This window comes from Stigmatopora argus, chromosome 7, assembly GCF_051989625.1.
Source record: "Stigmatopora argus isolate UIUO_Sarg chromosome 7, RoL_Sarg_1.0, whole genome shotgun sequence".
Taxonomy (NCBI): domain Eukaryota; kingdom Metazoa; phylum Chordata; class Actinopteri; order Syngnathiformes; family Syngnathidae; genus Stigmatopora; species Stigmatopora argus.
Window position 1 is genome coordinate 1,726,274 of NC_135393.1, and position 21,793 is coordinate 1,748,066.

The following is a 21,793-nucleotide window of genomic DNA, read 5'->3' on the forward strand; positions in this document are numbered from 1 at the left end:
GGTGTCAAACCGGTCCTCAAAGGCCTGCAGTGGGTGCAGGTTTTCATTCCAACTGAACAAGAGGATACCTTTTGCAAGTGTAATCAGTTGATTAAAGTCAGGTGCTACTTATGTTACACCTCATTGGTTAAACTGTCGGCACTGGCTCTGTTGGAACAAAGACCAGGACCCACTGCGGCCCTCTGCGGAATCGGTTTGACACCCCTAAACTACACGATCCATTGAGATGGTCAACCCTCCAACAGCATCCGACCAGTCCGTCCTTTCTCCAAACTACACTGAGGCATCTTTTCAGGAGCCGATCTTGCTGCACCTCAATCGTTGCACGGGGAGAGCCTGGTGCATACTGGCAAATTTTACACCAGTGCTCATTAGTTTTTGACCATCAGCCCCCTAACATTTTAATGAGCCAGTTAATTTGGTTAATCTCCCATCTGAATACCACGACCTCAATCCCGTTTTGAGTGCGGAGACCATTCCTCCGCATCGTCTATATGGCTGCACATTTAAGCGTTTACCCATTGCACCTTTGACCAGCTCAAGATTATTTAAAGTCTAGAAACCACTAGGAGGCGTTACGGGACTACATTTCCTAATTGCTCGCTGCCGTACGAGTGGAAACACACTTTTATGACTCCGCTCGGGCACTTCGAGTACCTTGTGATGCCTTTTGCGTTACTAATGCACTTGCAACATTTCAGATCCTCATAAATAATGTCCTATGGGATATGTTGAACATCTTTTGTGTTGTGTCTTTGGATGATATTCAGATTTTCTAGAACTTAACTGACCACCGCCAGCATGTCTGCATGATTCTGCAGTGCCTTCTTGTAAATAGATTGTTCGTGAAGACTGTGAAATGTGAATTTCACTGTGAATTTAATGGTTTCATTGTTGAGAGAGGTCAGCTCTGCCCTGATCCTACAAATTAAAATACATAAAAAATGTTTTAAAAAAGATGGGGTGCATTACTGCCTTAAGGTGGATAGTAAAAAATGTCAAAATTAAGATATTAAAGTCATTATATTCTTGTAGTTTCCCCGTGGACTATGCCAATTTCATTAGGGATTTCAACAGTTTATTTGCAACCAAAAGGTTTCAACACTACTGTAGGCCATAGCCCAGGCTATGGCTTGCGGGCCATATATGTCTCTTTAGATGGGTGCATATGTCAGGAGTGGCCTGTTTTGTCCCTCCTGACGTGCCGTCAGGGAAGCAGCTGCAGTCAATCTGCTGATTGCTTCCTGGCTTTATTATTTAAGGAGCAATGAGTGAAAGGACCATGGCCGGATCGTCTCTTTTGTTTGTGCGTGCGCGTAGCATGCTGCCGTTCTTCCAGGCCATTGTGGATTTGTTTATTCATTAAAGAATGTAGTTTGAAGTGAACTGGCTCGAGTCAACTCACGTCTCCTGCGCATGGGTCCCCTAAGATATTCCCGATCGCGCCGTGTCGATGCAGCAACGCAGCGTGATCGTAACAGAATGATCCGGCCATAATGGACCCAGCGGGAGGCTACCCACGCTCGCGCCGACGCTCTCGTTGACGCCAGCCACCCTTTTTGATGCCCCGCGATGACATGGATTCACTGAGAGGCCCCACAGAGTCTATTAGGGAGTCTATAATGGACACTTGGCGTGGGCACCTCAGAGACGTTTGGGCAGCGGAGGAGTCTCGACTAAGAGGTAGTACTGAGCCTCCATCCACCTTTAAACCCACCCTCCGCTCAACCCGTCGCACCGGACTGCGAGCACAGCTAAATCATAATTCCAAGGCTCCGACACCCTCAGTTCATCGCCCCAGTTATTTGAATTCAGACTCCAGCGAGTTTTTTTCTCAATGGAGGGAGAATCCCCAGCCTCCCTCGGCCCCATTGGAACGCCAAATCTTTGTCGGTTGGGACTCTGACTTTTCTGAAGGTGAGGACGATCGGGAGCTAATAGATTTGTATGCTGGAGATTCGGACTCGGACAGTGATTTTCTTAGCCGGTTCGGACTCCGATACGCTCCACCGGAGGACGTTGACCAAGACTCCTCCGATTACTCCGACTTGGATTACCCCGACCATGATCTGCCAGGTGGGTGGGCCATCTACAAGGGACCACCACGTGCTGGCCGGCGGGGGGGCTCCGTTAGGAGTTTCGAACACCGCCCGTCTTGTTTTTTTGGGGAGGCGCAGCAGCGAGGTCTTTCACCTGGTCGGCTGGCCAGCTACGATGGGCCACCACGTGGCAGCCGGTGTGCTGTGACGCCCTCCCGGAGGCGGCGGCGAGCGCCATGCCGCAGGGAGAAGCAGAAGGAGGGCCTGGACGCTCGAGCCCCTGACCAAGCTTCTCGGCCGACCACGCCGCTCCAAGCTCCTCGGCCGACCACGCCGCTCCAAGCTCCTCGGCCGACCACGCCGCTCCAAGCTCCTCGGCCGACCACGCCGCTCCAAGCTCCTCGGCCGACCACGCCGCTCCAAGCTCCTCGGCCGACCACGCCGCTCCAAGCTCCTCGGCCGACCACGCCGCTCCAAGCTCCTCGGCCGACCACGCCGCTCCAAACTCCTCGGCCGACCACGCCGCTCCAAGCTCCTCGGCCGACCACGCCGCTCCAAGCTTCTCGGCCGACCACGCCGCTCCAAGCTTCTCGGCCGACCACGCCGCTTCAAGCTTCTCAAAGACCCGTGCCCAAGCCACGCAAGTTACTCCCTTTGCCACCTGGGCCGCCAGTCGCACCCGTGCCGAAGCCACGAACCAGGCTTCCGGTGCCGGCTGGTCCGTCCAGTTCCTGGTCGCCCAGTTCCTGGTCGCCCAGTTCCTGGTCACTTGTTTCCTGGTCGCCCGGTTCCTGGTCGCCCGGTTCCTGGTCGCTTGGTTCCTGGTCGCCCGGTTCCTGGTCGCCCGATTCCTGGTCGCTCAGTTCCGGTCTGCCCAGCTCTTGCCCGCCCAGCGCTTGCCCGCCCAGCGCTTGCCCGCCCAGGGCTTGCCCGCCCAGCGCTTGCCCGCCCAGCTCTTGCCCGCCCGGAAGCGGCGGTGACGCGCCGGGGCCCCTGGACGACAGGGCCGGCGATGCCCAAAGCGACTCTCCGGCGCCCCTGGACGAGGGGCCCGGTGACGGCGGCAGCGACCCTCCGGCGCCCTTGGACGAGGGGCCCGGCGACGGCGGCAGCGACCCTCCGGCACCCTTGGACGAGGGGGCCCGCGACGGCGGCGAGAGCGACTCTCCGGCGCCCCTGGACGAGGGGGCCGGCGACAGTGGCAAGGGCGACTCGCCGGCGCCCCCGGACGAGGGGGCCGGCGACAGCGAGAGCAACTATCCGGCACCCCCGGACGAGGGGGTTGGCGGCAAGAGCGACTCTCCGGCCCTCTCGGCCGAGGGGGCAGGCGGCCCCCCGAGCAGCCAGGGTAAGGTGCCCGACGACCGTTCTAAGATTCTGGTGTCTGTTAAGGGCGGGGGGCTTGGCCAGCTCCTTAAGGACCAGCAGGGAGGCCCGCCGGACCGGCTACTCCCACTCCTCTCCAAGGGCCGACGTGGAGGCCCGCCGGATAGGCCCCTCCTAAGCCTTGTCTCAGGCCGGCGCGGACGCCCACCTCGATGCCTCGTCTCAGGCCGGCGCGGACGCCCGCCCGACCGCCCACCTCGATACCTCGTCACCGGCTAAGCCCACGCCTCGTCATCGGCGGCGCGGACGCCCGCCGGACCGACCACTTCCTCGCCTCGTCATCGGCCAGCGCGGACGCCCGCCGGACCGACCACTCCCACGCCTCGTCATCGGCCGGCGCGGACGCCCGCCGAACCGACCACTTCCTCACCTCGTCTCTGGCCGGCACGGACGGCCGCCAGGCCGGCCACTCCCACGCCTCGTCACCGGCCGGCGCGGACGCCCGCCGGACCGGCTCCTCTCTCGTCTCTTCACGGCTGGCGGGGACGCCCCCCGGACGATGAGAACGGAGCTCAAAAGCCTGATTTTTTGCTTTCACTTTTCATGGACGTCCGGCATTATGACGTCTAGGATCCGTCCGTTAGAGGGGAGGTACTGTCAGGAGTGGCCTGTTTTGTCCCTCCTGACGTGCCGTCAGGGAAGCAGCTGCAGTCAATCTGCTGATTGCTTCCTGGCTTTATTATTTAAGGAGCAATGAGTGAGAGGACCATGGCCGGATCGTCTCTTTTGTTTGTGCGTGCGCGTAGCATGCTGCCGTTCTGTTCCAGGCCATTGTGGATTTGTAGACCTTTGTTTATTCATTAAAGAATGTAGTTTGAAGTGAACTGGCTCGAGTCAACTCACGTCTCCTGCGCATGGGTCCCCTAAAATATTCCCGATCGCGCCGCGTCGATGCAGCGACGCGGCGTGATCGTAACAGCATTTGGCTCTCATGGTAAGGTAAAATGTGGAACCCATTGGTGAGAGAAAGGAGTCCTGAACACACCAATAAGAGCCTCGCATTGGCACATCACTGTGTACGCAACACTAACTCTTTTTTGTGTCGTTAAACTCCCTTCACCTGGCGAAGGAGTGGTTTGCAAAACAATATCGTTTTTACCCCTGAAAAGGGCAGCTGCAAAGAGATACACTTACAAGGAAGGCACAGTTCAAACTGGAAGCTATGAGTTATGTGGAGTAACATGGAAATCAAGATGCAGCAAGACAATTAAACTTAAACGAGTCCTCGGTTCGCAAGTGAAGGTAGCTGGAAAATCAGGCTTGACAAGTAAAAAAGACAAAGCTGAGTTTCCATGGACTAAGGCTTGGAAGCGATGGATGGCAAACATAGTTATACAAAGACTGGCAGGCAGCGTCGGCTAGTTATGGGACGATTTGTGAATGGATTGTGGAAGCCTGGGCTAAAGTGTAGGCTAGCACTGTAGTTCAAGCTTTCACCAAAGCCAACATCACTTTTACAGAAGCTGTCAACGACGACTCTGACAGTGAGATAGAACCCTGCGTGTTGGACGACAAACTCGGACACTTGGCCAAACTCATCACGGTGCATACAGAAGATGAGGACTTTGACGGATTTGTAGATGTATCAATGCTTTGACGTATACACTGCTCACAAAATTAAAGGAAATCTTTTTTTTATTGGGCCTGGCATGAAATCAGTTAGCCCTGTCTGATAATTTTCCCTGGTTGGTTAAGCCAGTGTTACCCAACCACTAAACTTTACTTTAAATACTCTACGCACCTCTGACAATACATTTTCTCTGCTTACTCTTAATCCAAAAAACAACAATGAGAGAGAGAGACCTGTGCAGTAGGATTAAGGTGAAGTGAAGATGATGATGGTATAGTGCGCAGGTTATTGAGAGCTTTATTCCAAATCAGGTAAATATTCGTCAGATTCGAGAGGTGTTGTCTGGTCAGCAAGAGGAGGTTGTTAAGAAGGTTTTTGCCCCACAAGAAACATAGTGATGGGGAGTTGTGACTGCTGTTTCTTTTTTGTACAAATATGGTTTTGTACAAGGACATGACACTGTCAAGACAATTGTCATATTCAATGGCTATGAACATGTCATCAATCTCATGGACACTTTGTTTCAAACTGTGAGCCATATTGAAAATTTCTTGCCCATTTCTCGAAGTACTAAGACCACATGTTGTTCCCCTTAATTAAATTTCCATTTCGTCCCTCCGCGCTGTCCAGCCTTCTTACCCATCCAGAGAGCTCTATTTTTGGATAAGGGCGGCGTTGTCCGCCGTAAGGTTCCCAGAGCTTGCTTTTCTGGAAAAATCCACCCTCACCGAGGCTCCCTGACATCAAGCCCGCTCATAGAGCTCTATTTTCGGATAAGAGCGATAGCCAGTGCTTGCCATTTTAGTTCTTCGGAGCTGAGTTGAGTGACGGTCCCCTGTCCTCAGCTATTTTTTTTTGTGAGTGGCAAGCGTAAGAAGTGTCTTCCGCTTGCGAATTTCAACGGGAATTTTGACATTTTTACGAATATCTTTTATTTAGATACCTAATTTAATGAGAGAGTGAAGCTGCAAAGAAGTGAAGGATGACCGTAGGGCTATAATTTACTGGGAGAAACCCTGCAGTTATTTCTCAAAGTCAGGTGCGAATTAGTTTGAAGCTTCCACTAACCTAGGTTATTCTATGTGTATGCTTAAAGTCCTACCTATTTTTCATACAACTTTAAATATATTTGGATATAGTATTTTGACATTTCAGCATTGTCATCCATTAGTACAAAGTGATGCATTTGGGTAAAATATAAATTTGCAATGTTTTTATTTTTTAATTGGAACTACTTTTGCAGCATCTAAAATCCACCGATAAGTCATCATCTTTAACGTTTCCCTGTGAAAAGGTTTTTTTTTTTATTCATTAGCTGCCATTGTTTCATTTCAAGTCATCTCTCAGTTCATCTAGACCTGAAGGAACATTTTGAGTTGTTCCTTCAGAAAAAACTTTCTCCACCCCTAGATTTTCTTGCTGCTTTGTGCATGTTAAAATGTTGATTCAATGACCATAACTTTGTCCTTTTTATTTCTGTACTTTGTTTCCCTTAATGAGAGTAAGTGTTCTGGATCCTGCTGTTGCCCAATGTTATCGGGATATAAAATGAAAATAAATCTGCCCTCAAAAAATAATTAATTAATTAAAATCTCATCACATTTCACAAATGCTTTTAATGCACGGTTGCAATTTGGTGCATTTTTGCTGTGCATCTTATTCTTCCAATCCATGTAGGTCTCTGTTAGCGCCTGCCCCCTGCTCTTACTGAACTGTACTGCAGAATTGGGCAAGCTGTTGTTTCCAAGAACAATCGTAAAACCTGTTTCAAAATACCTGCTTCCTTGAGTATCAAAAGTGTTTCTTAATTATGACTACTTTGAACATTTGCCATTATCAAGTGCCATTGTTTAGACAGAATTTGGAGATTTGTACAGCCTTGGTGCTCTGTGATTGCCATTTGTCACACTGCTATTTGTCTTTTGTCTGCTTCACAAGTCACATTTGATCTGTGTGCATGCTAATGAGGTTTGCTCTGCTGTATATCAGAGACTAATGACGGGCAGAACTACAATCCCAAACACCGCAGAGATCATCTCCCCGTACGGGACTGATCTCTGTTGGGCTGTGGTCGGCATCAACACTAATTAACATCCCGGGTGTGCCAGGCTCTCTATGGCGCTATGTACGGGCGAGCATGACCCTATCCGGGTACCTGCCGCCTCTCTGCGATCCCAAAGATGGGAGCTTGCTTATGGATGGTGGCTACATCAACAACCTGCCAGGCAAGTAAAGGTGGTACAATCTCAGAATCCACCAACACGATGGACCAGGGGAAGTAGTGACGTGGATTGGGGATATCTTGTTTGGTGGTTTAAGAGATGCAAGGCAACAACATATGTTAAGGGTATATTCACGTTTGCAAATCAATTTTGATACCAAAAGTCAAGTTTCCAGTTGCTCACTGTCAGTCAGATTGGTGCTATACGTATCTGATCCCAAGATATTTCAGGGTTTCTGCCCACCCCCAAAAAAACCTTCAAAGCCTGGTAGTAAAGAAGAAATTGACAGGAATTTAGAAAAATTTTAATATTAATCTTTATTACCAGTAGTTGAGATAGAGTCTTGAAATACACTTTTAACAGGCAGCGCAACGGCAAACAGTAAAACAATTTTTCACATCGACTATTAGAGGTCGCCATTGGGCTTTCAAAGGTATCACCAGATATGACTAAATTAGCTATACGTACTTTTTAAACTTTCTTTTGTAACACTATTTTGGCCTGGCCAGGGGGCAAGAAAAGCCTGGCCAGCAGGCTAATAAAGTGGTGGGGGAAACCCTGAACTCCAACATATCAATCTTTGTCTGAATACAGAACTATGCTTGTCTGAATCCTTTTATATTGTTTGTTTGTTCTTTGTTATTGTTTCTTATATTATTTATTTATAAAAAAGACTCCTGCCTTCAGTAGGTATATGTCAAGTGCCAGACATAAGAAACATGCGATTGTGAACGCAACTTTGAAGAGCTCGTTTTAAAGACTATAAAAACACTTAACGCAGACCTAGTCTCAGGACAAAATTTAAATCTAGGAATGATAGAATTGATTTCATGGTGTTCTTTTAACTGGCATACACTGGTTCACTGGGACTCTGTGCCATAAGTGAAATTTGCATACCCTTTTAAACAGAGCTACATTATCCAATGCTTAGTGGAAATTTATTTTGAAACCCACAGAACTTGAATTAAATTGTTGAGTCTGTATCAATCAGAAATTCATTTCTGGAATTTATTATTTATAGCTCAACTTGTTTTTTTCTGCTTCCTCTGTTCTAAATCTAGCACTTTCAACCAGAGGAAAGACAATTTGAAATGTTTGGTCTTAGAATCATTGTTTGAATATCTAAATTACAGCTACATGTCACTGGCATGAAGGTGACACCAATTTTTTCCAAATGTGGTCAATTTCAGATTTTTTCTCACAAATACTATTGCTCATTTTACATGCAGTTATGCTTTTTTTATTTTTTATTTTTTCTTCTTCCACAAATGATTTACCAATAACGTGTTGGAAATGGTTTATTGTCTTACGCAGTGCTAATTAAATGCAAAGCTCTACAAACGTCATTATTTTAGGTTTCCCCAAAAATTACTGAGCGGCCCGACTGATGAGTGGTTAGCGCGTCGGCCTTACAGTCTGGAGTCCTGGTTTCGAATCCAGGTCGGTCCTCCTGTGTGGAGTTTGTATGTACTCCCTGGCCCTGTGTGGGTTTTCTCAGGGTATTCTGGTATCCTCCCACGTTCCAAAAACATGCATGGTAGGCTGGTTAGGTACTCTAAATTGCCCCTAGGTATGAGTGTGACTGTGAATAGTTGTCCGTCTTCTTCTGCCCTGCAATCGACTGGTTACCAATTATGGGTGCCCCATGCCTCTGGCCCAAAGTCAGCTGGGATAGGCTCCAGCAACCCATACAACCCTTATGAGGAAAAGCAGTTCAAAAAATGAATAAAAAAATTACTGATACAAAGCTTGTAAAACATGACGCTCAGTGGGTCAAAAAAACGGATCCAACAGACTTGCAGTCTTTTAGAATCATCAGCCTTGAACTAAAGTATTATTAAGTATTTTGATCAATCAGAAGTATTTATGGTCATTGTGACACTGGATCATACCTTTCACCCTTCTTCTTGCTCACCTTTAAAAGGGCTCAACGCCACCACAATGCTGAGGCCTAATTTAAAGACAATTGTGATTTAAAAAAGTGAATAATTTCCCAAAATGTCAGCTAAATATTTTTTTTTACCCCAAACACTCAGCTTTTTGGTGGTGGAAGTGTATTTACTTCGAGACTTTGTTTTTATATCATGTTTCTGCGGCTGAAATCTGTTTTTTTCTTTGCGGATTTCACAGCGGATATTGCCAGGAACATGGGTGCCAAAACTGTTATTGCTATCGATGTGGGCAGCCAGGACGAGACAGACCTCTGTAACTATGGCGACTGTCTGTCTGGTTGGTGGCTGCTGTGGAAACGAATCAATCCCTGGTCTAAAAAAGTTAAGGTGCGTCCGTTTAATAATGCTGCAATAACCGAAATGAATGCTTAGATTGCATTCATTGTTTTTCTGTGTTAATAAACTACATTTCTGTCATTTCACAGCCACATAACTGCCAAATACTATGAATCTTCCATAGATTACTACTTTTTACAAAATTACTAAATACGGAATAGGTTCAAATTTACGGAAAAAAACAACATTTTTTTCCAGCAGTTTACATCTTTTTTTTTTGCCTGACCATCTTAACTTACCATAATGATTCATTTCGAAACACAATGCCATCTTCTAAATAATTTTTGCATTTTGCATATTCTCAAAATGTTAAATTATTTTAAAAGTTAAGCGTGCTCACTTCCGTTTCAACGACATGATTTCTCACAGTTGCTTCAAGCAGTGTACACATCTGTTAGCTATGTCCACAAAGGAATTAACTATTGAAAGAAGCAAACAATTTGAAAAGCATTAGATAAAATTGAGCTTTATTTTTGTGCGTGTCGCTGGTAAATGCTACACGGAAAAAGGAACAGAAAATCTTAAAATTCTCTTTACCCTCTATCAAATATAATTTTGGGACATTTCGCAGCTCTGCAGCCATTTCATTGCAATTATAATCTCTACAACCTTGTTCAGGTGCCGGACATGGCAGAGATCCAGTCTCGGCTGGCCTATGTGTCTTGTGTGCGGCAATTAGAAGTGGTCAAGAAGAGTGCTTATTGCGAGTACATTAGACCGCCCATTGATCGTTTCAAGACCATGGACTTTGGAAAGTTTGATGAGATTTACGTAAGTTTTTTTGACAAAACTTTCCTCTTTCAGTTGGACAATTGTTTGGACATCCTCATGTAAAAATACAGGACTGTGGCTTTAGAGTATTATGTTATGTTTAGTGTATATATATATATATATATATATATATATATATATATATATATATATATATATATATATATATATATATATATATATATATATATAATAAGTGCTATTAGATATTTTAAGTCATGGCTCCTTCCTTATACACTGTTTCTGTGTCAGGATGTGGGCTTTCAGCACGGTAAACTGGTTTTCACTGGCTGGGCCAGAGGTGACATAATTGAAAACATGCTAAGGGACCACGGATCGGCCGACTACAATGACAGCAAAAGAGTTGACGTGAGAGTGATAACTACTATTGTTTGATATTGTACTGGATCGTGTAAATGCTCTTAGTCAAACAAGAAAGAGTACAACACTTGAACAATGTTGAGAAAGGCCTCTAAACCTCATGACAATAATGTATTTTATGGAATGCCACATTAATTATTGTTCTCACTGTTTTTATGATTGCCTTAATATGCAAAATGAGTAAAATTTAAAAAAATGTGTGTTCCAGTCATGTACATTTCAAGGAGCTGACTTCACAGACCTTGCTGAGATTGTTTCCAGGATAGACCCAGTACAAAACTACGTCTCTGATGGTAAATTAGTTTTTTCTTTATTCACGTTTTACTGCAGAAAATGTTTTTCTCCCTATTTAACACATGTTGCACAGTTCACCTTAAAAATGTAATTCACTAGAAGTTGTATAAAAAATAAGGGCTAGCATTCTACACCACAACACATCAGAACATGTCTCTGACAGTTGATGGATGTTCGTGGGTTGAGCTGCTTCATAATGTTCCATGGTAATCTCTCCTAAATTTTTCTCTTAGCGGAGGAGTCAGACTGTCTGACGGAGTATGAGGAAGATGGGATGAACACTGTGAGAGAGGAGGAAGGGCAAGAGAAGGAAACAGAGGTAGAAGACCTAGGAGACCAGTCCCCAGGAGAGTGGATTCCAAATAGAGTCTTTCAGACTGTAAGTGCAACAGAAATGGCACAAAAAAGACAAATGCTTTAAAAGCCCAGTCGTTCTAAATCAGGGGTGTCAAACTCAGCTTCGTCACAGGCCAATTTGAGACTACGGCTCCCGTAATAACAAATTTCTGTGAGTAATACATTGTCTCATAGACTAAAAGAGAACCAATTAAACCACTAATGTAGTGAGAATACATGCTAATAATCCACCCATTCAAATGCAATAAAGTTTTCTTCAACCACTGCACGTCTCCTGCATTAGCACTGCCGACGCATACAGATTATGTCGGCTTGACACGTACAGGTAAAATGGTTTGCCATAGTCGGGTGCAGGAAGTGCCGGAGCTGTCTTCATTTCCTGTTTGATTGTCTCGAACCCAACTCTGGACTCATTGGTCCAGTTCAATGGCATTCTCAATGTTTGGTTTTCGCCCTCCTTTATTAATTCCCTCAAGGGCACTGATGGATTAATTATTAATACAATTTAATTAACATGGAAGACATCTTTAAACATACACAGGTTACAACTTGCAAAGAGAATCACTCCTAACTCGCCTTCGTTCAAGAGGATTCTGAAGAGCGGCATACTCTTCTCTTCATTTTATGGCAAATACAAAGGGGAAATGTCCGTTGACTGCCTTAATTTTACCCGCATTTTCCTTACTCGCACGGCTGGTCTGAAAAAGAAAGAACAAAATCATTTTCAGTTTCATGCAATTTAGAATTTCTAGGGGCAATCGCAGTGGTTATAAGTCGGCTTAGCAAGGAGCGTAAGCAGGAGATAAGACAACACCCATAAATGTCAAAGTCGTAGCAAAAACGGCTACTGAAATCATAACAGATAGGGCCAAACCTTTGTATGTACGAAGGCCTTATCCCACCATTCTGTCAAGCGGATAATTCTACTCCAGGATGCTTTTTCATATTGCGGTTTAGGGTCTGCAGGCCATCGTTGGCCCTGGTGAGGGACCCAGTGGGGGACGTGTTGTTGAGTGCAACATTTTCAAACATTGCATACGCCCCCTGCTCCTTCAAGAAGCATTTCAACCGCTATGCGATCCTGGAACGCCATCAGACTAGTGGCTGCCAGTTGTTCCTTTATTGCCACAAATCCCTGTTCAGTATAATTTCCAAGATTTTGGACATTGTAATGCAGGTAATTTATCCTATCCACATTTTTGTTTTGGGGCACTTAAAAGAAAAATAGACTCCCAACCTGCTGCGACCTGATTAGCCAACTTATACTCATCTGGTACGCCCCGGGGGATGCCAATCGCATCAATGTATGTTGGAGCTCCCTCTCTCCATACCGATTGACGCCGTCGGAAGGTACCCACCATCATACTGGATTTCAGCCAATTATATCTCCTCCACTGTAGATGGAAAACAGACACTGGTAAAAGCAATGACCCCAAGGCACAAAGTCCTGCCACGTTTCGGCAGGAGTCGTATAATTTATTTCCACCACACCACCACCATAGGTCAGAACGTGGTATCAGGGGTGCAGTCTGTTTTAGGACGCGGGCACACCACGTCTCATTTATCGCCTCCAGCTTCAGACCATGCCCTGTAAGCTTTAAGCAGGTAAAATGATCAAAGGCAACATGTGTTGAAAAGTTAGCTTTGTCGTTTGCTGCTCTTGGAACAGGGTATACATTATTTCATTTCTCACACTTTGGCTTACATCTTCTTTTATCATTATGTCCTTTACACAATCAGGGGTAATTTGCGCGGGTACTACTCTTAAGAGAGGTCGGGCCCCATACATGTTATACAGGTTTGATTTATAATAGCTGCATTTTCCATCAACAATAACCAATTATTTCTTACCGCCTCCCGTTTGGGAACTCCCTGTTTCAGAAATGAATTCATCATCCCTGGTCATCTCAGATTTCAATTTCACTATGGCGGATCCGGGTGTTTCCATCTCTGACGGTTTTCCATTGACATGGTCATTGTTGTTGAGACACAAATGTAAGATTTGTAAAAAGGGTCTTCTCCACCTGCCCATGGACTTAGGAAAAACATCAGACAAGGATCTTTTCCACAAGTTAATTTGTCAGTCTGAATAATGATTTGTAATCCCCTCACTATATGGGTTAATTTTATCAAAGGCCGGATGTTTTTTGCGCACGCGTGTGTAATCCAAGTTTGCCAATCTTGACCAGTTTCTGCAACAAGGTTTCCCCAATCTCTGTTTTAGGACTGTTATGTACCACACATTCTCTATAAAATCCATACGTATCCTTTGAAATTGATATGTAGCTTTTGTAGCTTGACATAAGTGGGAATTGCCCGTGTTTTGGCCGTATATTTGCATATAGATTGAATCCATAAGTTTTGTAGCGTGTACCAATCTCCCCCTTTTTGAGGCATGGAATTTCCCATGACTCAAAATGGCAGCCCTCCTAGATAAGTTTTGTTTTTGTTTAGCCCCCCAGGTTCCCAAATTTCCCATTGCAGAAATAAAAAAAAATCATTTGGCGAAATTCTTTTTCTTTCTTTTTGTTTCTGTCCTACTCTGCCACCGCCGTCCTCGAAAGGCTTATCAGCGATTTCAAAAATCAAATTTCCAAATCCTTTTCCACCTTGATATTAGAAGATTGATATATCATATCTTGGTGGCCAGCCAATTAAAACACAAAAGACAGACACTCATCCACGCTCGCACTCATAATCAGGAAATTTAGTGTTCCACCAGTCATCCATAATTTTGGTTTGTTGGAGTACCCAGAGAAAACCTACAAATTCTTGAGGACACCAGGAATACTCCTTACTCCGGAAGGTTTGGATCCACCCCGCTTTCATTAGTAGATCCTCAAACCGCAAGGTCAATGCATTAATCACTAGTAAATTTGGGTCGTTCACTCATACCTCAGTGACCCGTACATTTTCACCACAGGTGTAAACCACCATCCCCAGTGGGGCTTTTTGGTAGTTCACCCAATCTTGCTGCCCCATCAGCAATTATCATTCCTGAAGGAACTAGGTAATTAATGTATTAGATTTGCGTGCCACACATCTACAAATAGAAATTTGTTCTGGAAGTTCAATTGCCACCGCTCATCGCTCCAGTCAGTCAGCATGTGGACTGCCATGCGAGTGGCTGTGATTAACTATCTATTCGCCAATAATGAAACAACGGAAAAGTTGTGACACATTGAAACACACACACACACCCCTTAAGTATTTTAACCGTTTGTAAAAACTTTACCTCCATGTTCTGCATTAAGTTACACCCCCTTTCAATGCTATCGAATTTTGCCCATTCTAGACAACCCATCTACTTAAATCATTACTCAAAGGTTTATATTTTATAATTTGGAGATGCTATTTTTTGAAACAGACATTATTTCATCACTTGTTTCACACCATGAAAGGCCCGACCAGAATTTGGGCATCCAGTGCCAAAAAAGAGCCTATTTCCAAATTTCTCTTGAATTTGTTGTAGATATTCCCCCTTATCTAAGCTTGTTATTGTCAATTGTTATCACTGTAACATTTAGGTGTATTAACCCCATAATTGCAATGCTGTAAGTTTGGGCTAAAGTTCTCTTAATTTGTATGCCCCTAAAGCAATAGACAGCAACGTCATTTGGTTGTATCAATCGATCAATGCTAATATCCTAATAGTCATCAATATGACCTATACCAAAGCATATTTCCCCCCTTCAGGACAAACAGGGAATGTCTTCTGTGCACTTTAAAAACACCATGTTTCTTCTAGAGAAACTATGCCTATCCTAAATCAATTATCTTATCTACCCCAGCCAGGTCCAATTTACCTAATAATTTGGACGAATGCCATGAATTTTTTCATGCCATTTCTTCATTGTTAATTTCATGTATGAGCTCTTTAACAACCAAATAACTCTTAATACCTAAGACATAATTAGCAAATCACCTCATACCATGTTTACTTAAGATAAGAGCTATTTCCTATAGCTCTCTGTTACCACAATAAAAATCTACAATAATTAAATTAGAGAAATAAACCCTTTACTAGGTATTCCCTAATTACAATTTTCAATGTTTAATAAAGGACCCACAAATTGTCACCAATATGCCATAATATTGAAAATTTTCCAATCCCTTTTTTTAACCAGCCAATCTCCTATTGTAAAGTTCTCTCTACTTTCTTCAAATTTTGCCCCAAACTTGAAAAGGGGCCCCGATCTTATCAACGCAGGAACAACTCAAATCCTTCCAGTTTACAATTTTATTGAAGTTTATGGTGATAGGAAGTGGTTAGCTTGAAAACCAGTTGCGTGTGATCGGGTCTGAAGGGTATTCCTTGCTCCTTTCTCGCTTGTCTACTTTCAAGGCTTGAATCTGATTTTTTATATCCTGGCTCATGCCCTATGATCTCAGGTTAACTTGACACCTCCCACTTGGCATCTCGGTTCTTGAACCCAGAGAGGTCACACAGTTCCTGGTTGCTCTCGTTCCTTTGTTGGTCTATTTCTGTTCTTCCACAGGTATCAGGACAATGATGCGTCGTACATCTCTATGCAGAATTGTTGAAGGGATTTTTGAGGGGGTTTTCTTTGATTGATCAGATTTGGTAGTAGAGACGGGGTAGCTTGGGAAGGTCTTGACGTGTACATCTCGGGGACGACACTATTGACTCGTCCAAGCTTGTATTGGCCCCTTAGAGCTGCAAATCTCTTGTAGGCCAACAGGAAGCCTTCAGATGACAGGTCATTTACTACGTCTGTGTGTAGGGCTCGGGATGCCATGCAGCAGAAACCTAGTCCCCATACTTTGAGTCCTGATCTCTTCTTCACCTCATCCTTCACTTCGTAAGGGCCGAACAGGTCCACAGTTGCGTATTGAAATGGCCTGGCTGGTGTCGTTCGCTCAGATGGGAGGTCGCTCATGATTTGTTGGCATCTTTTGGCTCTGTTTTTCCTGCTGGTTACACAATTGTTTACGACCTTCTGAGCCAATCTTCGGCCTCTTATAACCCACGCTTTCTTCCTCATGCGCAGGAGTGTACCTGCTGTTTCTTCATGGTTTGCGTTGTGGGCTTCTTGTGCCAGAAGAGAAGATATCCATGCATCATGGGGGAAAATTGGTACGGCTGTTTTGTCGTTGTCAAAGATTTGGAATCTTCCTCCACAGACCAAGAGTTCGGTCTCCGCCTCTTTGTATACCGCCAACCTGTTGAGGGTGGTGTCTTGGAAGGATGCACCCTCTTGGGCTGCCTGGAAGAGGTCTCTCTTTGAATCTTCGTACTCACTCAGTTTAAGTACAGCTTGCTTGGCTCTGGACTTTATCTGGTCTGATGACAGTCTCTGGCTCTTTGGTTTACTTGTAGTTGGGACTTGTTCCAATACACTTTTCCATTTTGTTGCAGCTCTCCATACCCAGGCTACGACCCTGATCAATTTGGTTAGGCTGCTGAATTTCCTTACATCGATCAGTTCTTTCACAGCGGATCCGGCTGGAGGTCTTCGGGCTCGGGGATCATCTCCGTTTGCAGCCCCTCGTGGGATACTCCGATCTCCCCCATTCGTGGCATGGGTTGGATTGCTTGTTCCGGCAACTGGTGCATCGCTCGTCCTTCCTCTCGTCTGTGACCTGGTCTGTACTGCTGTGAAGGACTTACTTTGGAGTTTATTAATTCCTTCCCTTGCATGGGCAGCGACTTCTTTGGCCGACTTCTTTGGCCACTCTTCTATGGGCAGCCTTAGGAATTCGGGTCCATCTTGCCACGCGGAGCCCTCTCTGAGGTCCTCCGGGGCAACTCCTCTTGTTAGCATGTCCGCTACATTGAGGTCTCCCTGGATCCACCACCAGTCGTCAACGGACGTGGTCTTCTGAATTTCTCCAACTCTGTTCGCAAAGAAAGTTTGATATCCGTAACTGTCTCTTTGGATTGCTCCTAACACAGTTTGACTGTCCACTAGGTGGATCCATTTTTCAATCTCCATTCGACTTTGCTTTTCGATGTATCTTCTGAGGCGAGCTGCATAGACAGCGCCACATATTTCAGCTTTCACTGGTTCTCCCTTCTGGTCAAGTGGTGAGAGTTTCGCCTTGGACTCGACGAGTCTGACTTCGATGCCCGTCGCTGTCTCCCATCTGAGGTACACCACGGCTCCATAACTCTGGTCACTTCCGTCAGAGAATGTCACTCCCCACGGTTTTTGGGTCCAGTTCCGTGGTGTGAGGCTCCTGTGGAAGGTGACTTGGCTGAGACGGACGTATTCTTCAAATAACTGGACTGCTTCTTCCCTTAACTTTTCAGATAGAGGTTTGTCCCACGTGTCTTGGGTTCTGCTGGTTCCAGCTTCTTGGAAAGCTTTCCTGACCAGAATGGCACCCTTCTGTTTGGTGGGGGTGACAAGGCCTATCGGATCATGGAGGCCAGCTACCTGGCTTAGTAATTGTCTCCTGGTCAGTGGTTTGGGAGTGTTTTCTCTCACCTCTTCTTCCAGGAGGTTTTGACCCACTCTCATTTTCTTTCTTCTCTTTGAGAAGTTAACGGAGGTCATTGGGTACAGTTTGTCACTTTCAACGATGTAGCCGACTCCAAGGGCTTTGTCGTCTTCTCCTCTTCTTTGATTTGGTAGAATGAGTATATTGCTGGGAGATGCTCCTGATGTGAGTATCTCCCTCCCACTTTGGCCTGACCGGAGCCAGGGTTTGAGGATGAAGCCACCTGCTTTCAGGATCTCTTCAACCCTTTTGGTGTATCCATCCAGTTTTTCCAAGTCGTTATGAGAGGTCAGCACATCGTCAACGTAAGAGTCTTCCTCCAGGATTCTGCACTCCTCTTTTAGGTGAGCAAACATGGGTAGCTTTGCAGTCTCTCTCATTGCCAGCTGTGCAATGCATCCTGCTGGACGATCGCCAATGTTGACTCGGGTGATGGCATACTCCTCAATTTCACTTTCTTCGGTGTCTCTCCAAAGAAATCGGTGTAGGTGCATTTCTTGTTCTTCCAACCACACTGAGTTGTACATCTTCTTGATGTCACCAAGGGCTGCATGCACTCCTCTTCTGAATCTGACTAAAACTGCTCGGATTGGGTTGAGGACGTCTGGTCCTTTCAACAGGATATCGTTCATGCTAAGTCCCTTGAACTTCTGGCTGCTGTTCCAGACTAGGCGCACTGGTGTGGTGACGGAGTGGGGGTTTGGCGCTACCAAGTGGCTAACGTACCACACCGGACCTCTCCAATTGGTGATCATTTCCTTGCTGAGTTTCTTTGCTGCTCTTCTTTCCACCATTTCATGGACTTGGGATGCGTATGCCACTTTCCACTTGGGTTCTTTCTTGAGTTGTTTTTCTGTCCTCAGAAAGGTTGCTTCTACTCCACTTCTGTTGTAGGGTAGGTTAATGGGGTCTTCGATCCATGGGTATTTCGTATCCCAGTGAGGTTGGTTGACGTGATCATCGGTGGTGACATAGGTGAGGCCTTTTCTGATGATTTCCAGCTCTCTCTCCTCGCTCAGTGTCATCTCCTTGCCTCTTGGCTGGCAGTTACCACATCTGCATCCTCCGCACTTTGGTTCGCAGGCTGCCCCAATACTGTCCCATTTCCACCAGTTGAGGAATTCTTTGTCTGTGGTCTGTGTACATGCCAGGACAAACGTACCCAGATCTTTTGCTGTATGCTGAGGTGAGACCATCAAGGAGACATGTGGGTGGCAAGGAAGCATAGAAGGATCCGGAGCATCCGCCATTATGTATCACTTGAGTCGCTCAGGAGTCAGGGACACCAAAAAGAGCGAAAGAAAAAAGGCGACACCTGATTTGCCTGCAAATAAATCTCCCATGTTCACTTCCCATGTGTTGTTTTTGATTGGATGAATTGCCTTGCCGTAGATCTAATCCCCTGATCTGTCATAGTACAGAGTGCAATGCATACAATCAGTGACCATATCATAAGATCTGAGGCTACGAACCCAAGGTGACCAGAGAATCCAAAAGTGTTCAGCTTCGAGCCAGCCACTGGAGTCAATATCTACTCTTGCCCAGTAGACGTCATTGTGGGAATTGTCCAATAGAGGAAGGCAGATACTGTTGGTTTGGCACTGGGAGATATTCATGTGGTTGTTGAGGTTGCCGAGCAGGATATCCTCTCCCCCGGGGTCCTCGATTGTAGCCATGTGCAGGTTGCCAGCCTCTGTCTCTGCTTTTCTATTCAGACACTTGAGGATGAAATGAGGGAGGGGAAACAAAGTATCTAAAGCAGTAGACAAGGTCAAATAATTTTCCCACGTAAGAGCCTTATTATCAGGGAGAGAAGAGAAACCTGAATTTTGGATCAGACTGTTCAACTGTGAAAGCGGACATGATTGTGTAAGAAGAATACGAATTTCGCCTGCTGTCAACATCTGCCCCGTTACCGCTCTATGCATTGCTTGAAGCCAATTGGTACCATCGGATTGCATGGGTGGAAGTTTCTACATCAACACGTACACATCAGTGGGAGAGAAAGGATTGTAAAACATAGCAGTGGTACCACTTAATGGGTCAACTTTGGCCAACACGGGTGCCTGGAAGATTTGGGAACGACTCAAAGGCCGACGAGGATGAAAAGCTTGATCATTGGAACAGTCCTCAGGGCCCTCAGGCCCTGCGCTTCGGTCTAGAACGGAGTCAGCATGGGCACCTGAAAGATTTTATTTGAAGCGCTGGCAGCAACCCCCGGTTCTCTTATGAGTTGGGCAGATTTATGTCCAGCGCACAGGGAGGGGCATTGCTCGCTCATTTCACCATTCGCTCTGTCTTCATGGTGAGGTGCATGAGGGGGTGAGGACAGGCAGAGATGGTCGGATCCAGCCGGGTGAGGGAAGGGGGTGGCTCTATAAGCATGTTTAATGTTAGAATAAACATGGTCTAGAGTTTTATCTCCTCTGGTGTGACACTTCACGTACTGGATAAACTTAGGCAGAACAGTCTTTAAACATGGTTGGTTAAAGTCACCGGCGACAATAAGGACTCCATCGGGGTGGTCAAGCTGCTGTTTGTTTACAGTCGCTAGCAGGAGGCTAAGTGCCGTGCTAACGTTAGCATCCAGTGGGATGTAAACAGCCATGACAAGGACTACAGTTAGCTTCCTTGATAGATAGAAAGGCCTGCACACAACTGCCAAGAACCCTAAATGAGGAGAACAGTGAGTGTTAATGATCCTACTGTTGCAGCACCAGTCGTTGTGTATGTACACTGGAGTCTCTCGTGCGGTCTTGCCGGTGTAGCGTTCGGCTCGGTAACGAGACCGTGGCATCGGGGATTTGCGGGTGTAGCCACGTTTCCGTGATGAGAAAAATGTTGCAGTTCCTGTTGGCTTCTGTGCAACTTGAGTGCCACACTGATACAGCGCAGGTCAGCAAGCTCTCAATGGCAGACCGGTAGAAGGGCACCAGCAGGTTGGTGTTAAATTGCTCCTTCCTGAGTACTCTCAGGAAATGTAGCCTCTGCTGCACCCAAAGCCTCTATGACAGGGGTCTCAAACCGGTCCTCAAAGGGCCGCAGTGGGTGCAGGTTTTCATTCCAATTCAACAAGAGGATACCTTTTGCAAGTGTAATCAGTTAATCAGTTGATTGCAGCCAGGTGCTACTTATTTTAGAAGACACCTGATTGGGTAAAATGTCGGCACTGGATCGGTTGGAACAAAAACCAGGACCCACTGCGGCCCTCGGTGGAATCGGTTTGAGACACCTGCTCTATAGCAACTTTGGTTCGTACTGGGAGTTGTTGCAAGGAACAGACTGTGAAAGGACAGCTGTTCGAGCTCTCCCCATCCTGCAGTCTGGTAATTAACTTATTTCCTTCAAATTGGTCTCACTCTTTCTGTGCCTGCTCCTGAAGCTGTTTTACAGACCCAACAGTTAAATTGCTCCTTCCTGAGTACTCTCAGGAAATGTAGCCTCTGCTGCACCTTCTTGATGAGTGCTGTGGTGTTTTCCGCCCAAGGTGATATCAGCAGAGAGGTGGACTCCTAGAAATTTGAAAGTCTCCACACATACATACAGATTAAGTTTTAATCTTACGTTACACTAAATTTAAACTCTCTCTGTATGTATGTATGTATATATATATATATATATATATATATATATATATATATATATATATATATATATATATACATACATACATACAGAGAGAGTTTAAATTTAGTGTAACGTAAGATTAAAACTTTTTTTAAGTGTGTGTAGGAAACTAAGTTCATTTAAGTTAAATTTAAAGTTTGTTACATTACGAGCGCATCTGTCACGTGACTCTCTCTCCCCCATCCACCAACTCCCCCTTGTATAAAATAATGCCTAATTTTATTATTAAACATCATAACCACTAGTTATTTGTTACTCTGTTAGTAGATGGTAAATTACAACCAATAAAAATGTTTTTCCATTGTAATATCCTGTTTTTTGGTGTGTGTTTTTCAGAGTGGGAACGAATTAATTTGTATTTAGTTCATTTCTATGGGAAACGTTGATTTCAGA

The 21,793-nt window shown here is 45.4% G+C and overlaps 2 protein-coding genes across 14 annotated transcripts in view; one reads left to right on the top strand and one right to left on the bottom strand.

Annotated features, from left to right (window-relative positions):
• pnpla6 (patatin-like phospholipase domain containing 6) overlaps positions 1-21,793 on the top strand; it is a 118,977-nt gene that overhangs the window by 85,283 nt on the left and 11,901 nt on the right. For 7 of the 11 annotated variants that reach the window (XM_077604359.1, XM_077604351.1, XM_077604357.1 and 4 more), the window contains 6 exons: positions 7,104-7,220; positions 9,348-9,496; positions 10,124-10,276; positions 10,529-10,645; positions 10,866-10,950; positions 11,185-11,330. In XM_077604359.1, the coding sequence (XP_077460485.1) occupies positions 7,104-7,220; positions 9,348-9,496; positions 10,124-10,276; positions 10,529-10,645; positions 10,866-10,950; positions 11,185-11,330 (767 nt within the window). Of the gene's footprint in view, positions 1-6,984; positions 7,221-9,347; positions 9,497-10,123; positions 10,277-10,528; positions 10,646-10,865; positions 10,951-11,184; positions 11,331-21,793 lie in introns of those variants that run through there. The other 4 variants (XM_077604352.1, XM_077604358.1, XM_077604354.1 and 1 more) reach the window with 2 other exon arrangements.
• The window catches only part of LOC144076967 (uncharacterized), a 49,268-nt gene continuing 37,961 nt past the window's right edge, over positions 10,487-21,793 (bottom strand). The window contains exons 1-4 of one of the 3 annotated variants that reach the window (XM_077604370.1): positions 13,160-21,284; positions 12,667-12,903; positions 11,885-12,006; positions 10,487-11,328 (exon numbers count right to left, since the gene is read on the bottom strand). In XM_077604370.1, the coding sequence (XP_077460496.1) occupies positions 15,811-19,023 (3,213 nt within the window). In that variant the 5' untranslated portion in view covers positions 19,024-21,284 and the 3' untranslated portion in view covers positions 10,487-11,328; positions 11,885-12,006; positions 12,667-12,903; positions 13,160-15,810. Of the gene's footprint in view, positions 11,329-11,884; positions 12,007-12,666; positions 21,285-21,793 lie in introns of those variants that run through there. The other 2 variants (XR_013300836.1, XM_077604369.1) reach the window with 2 other exon arrangements.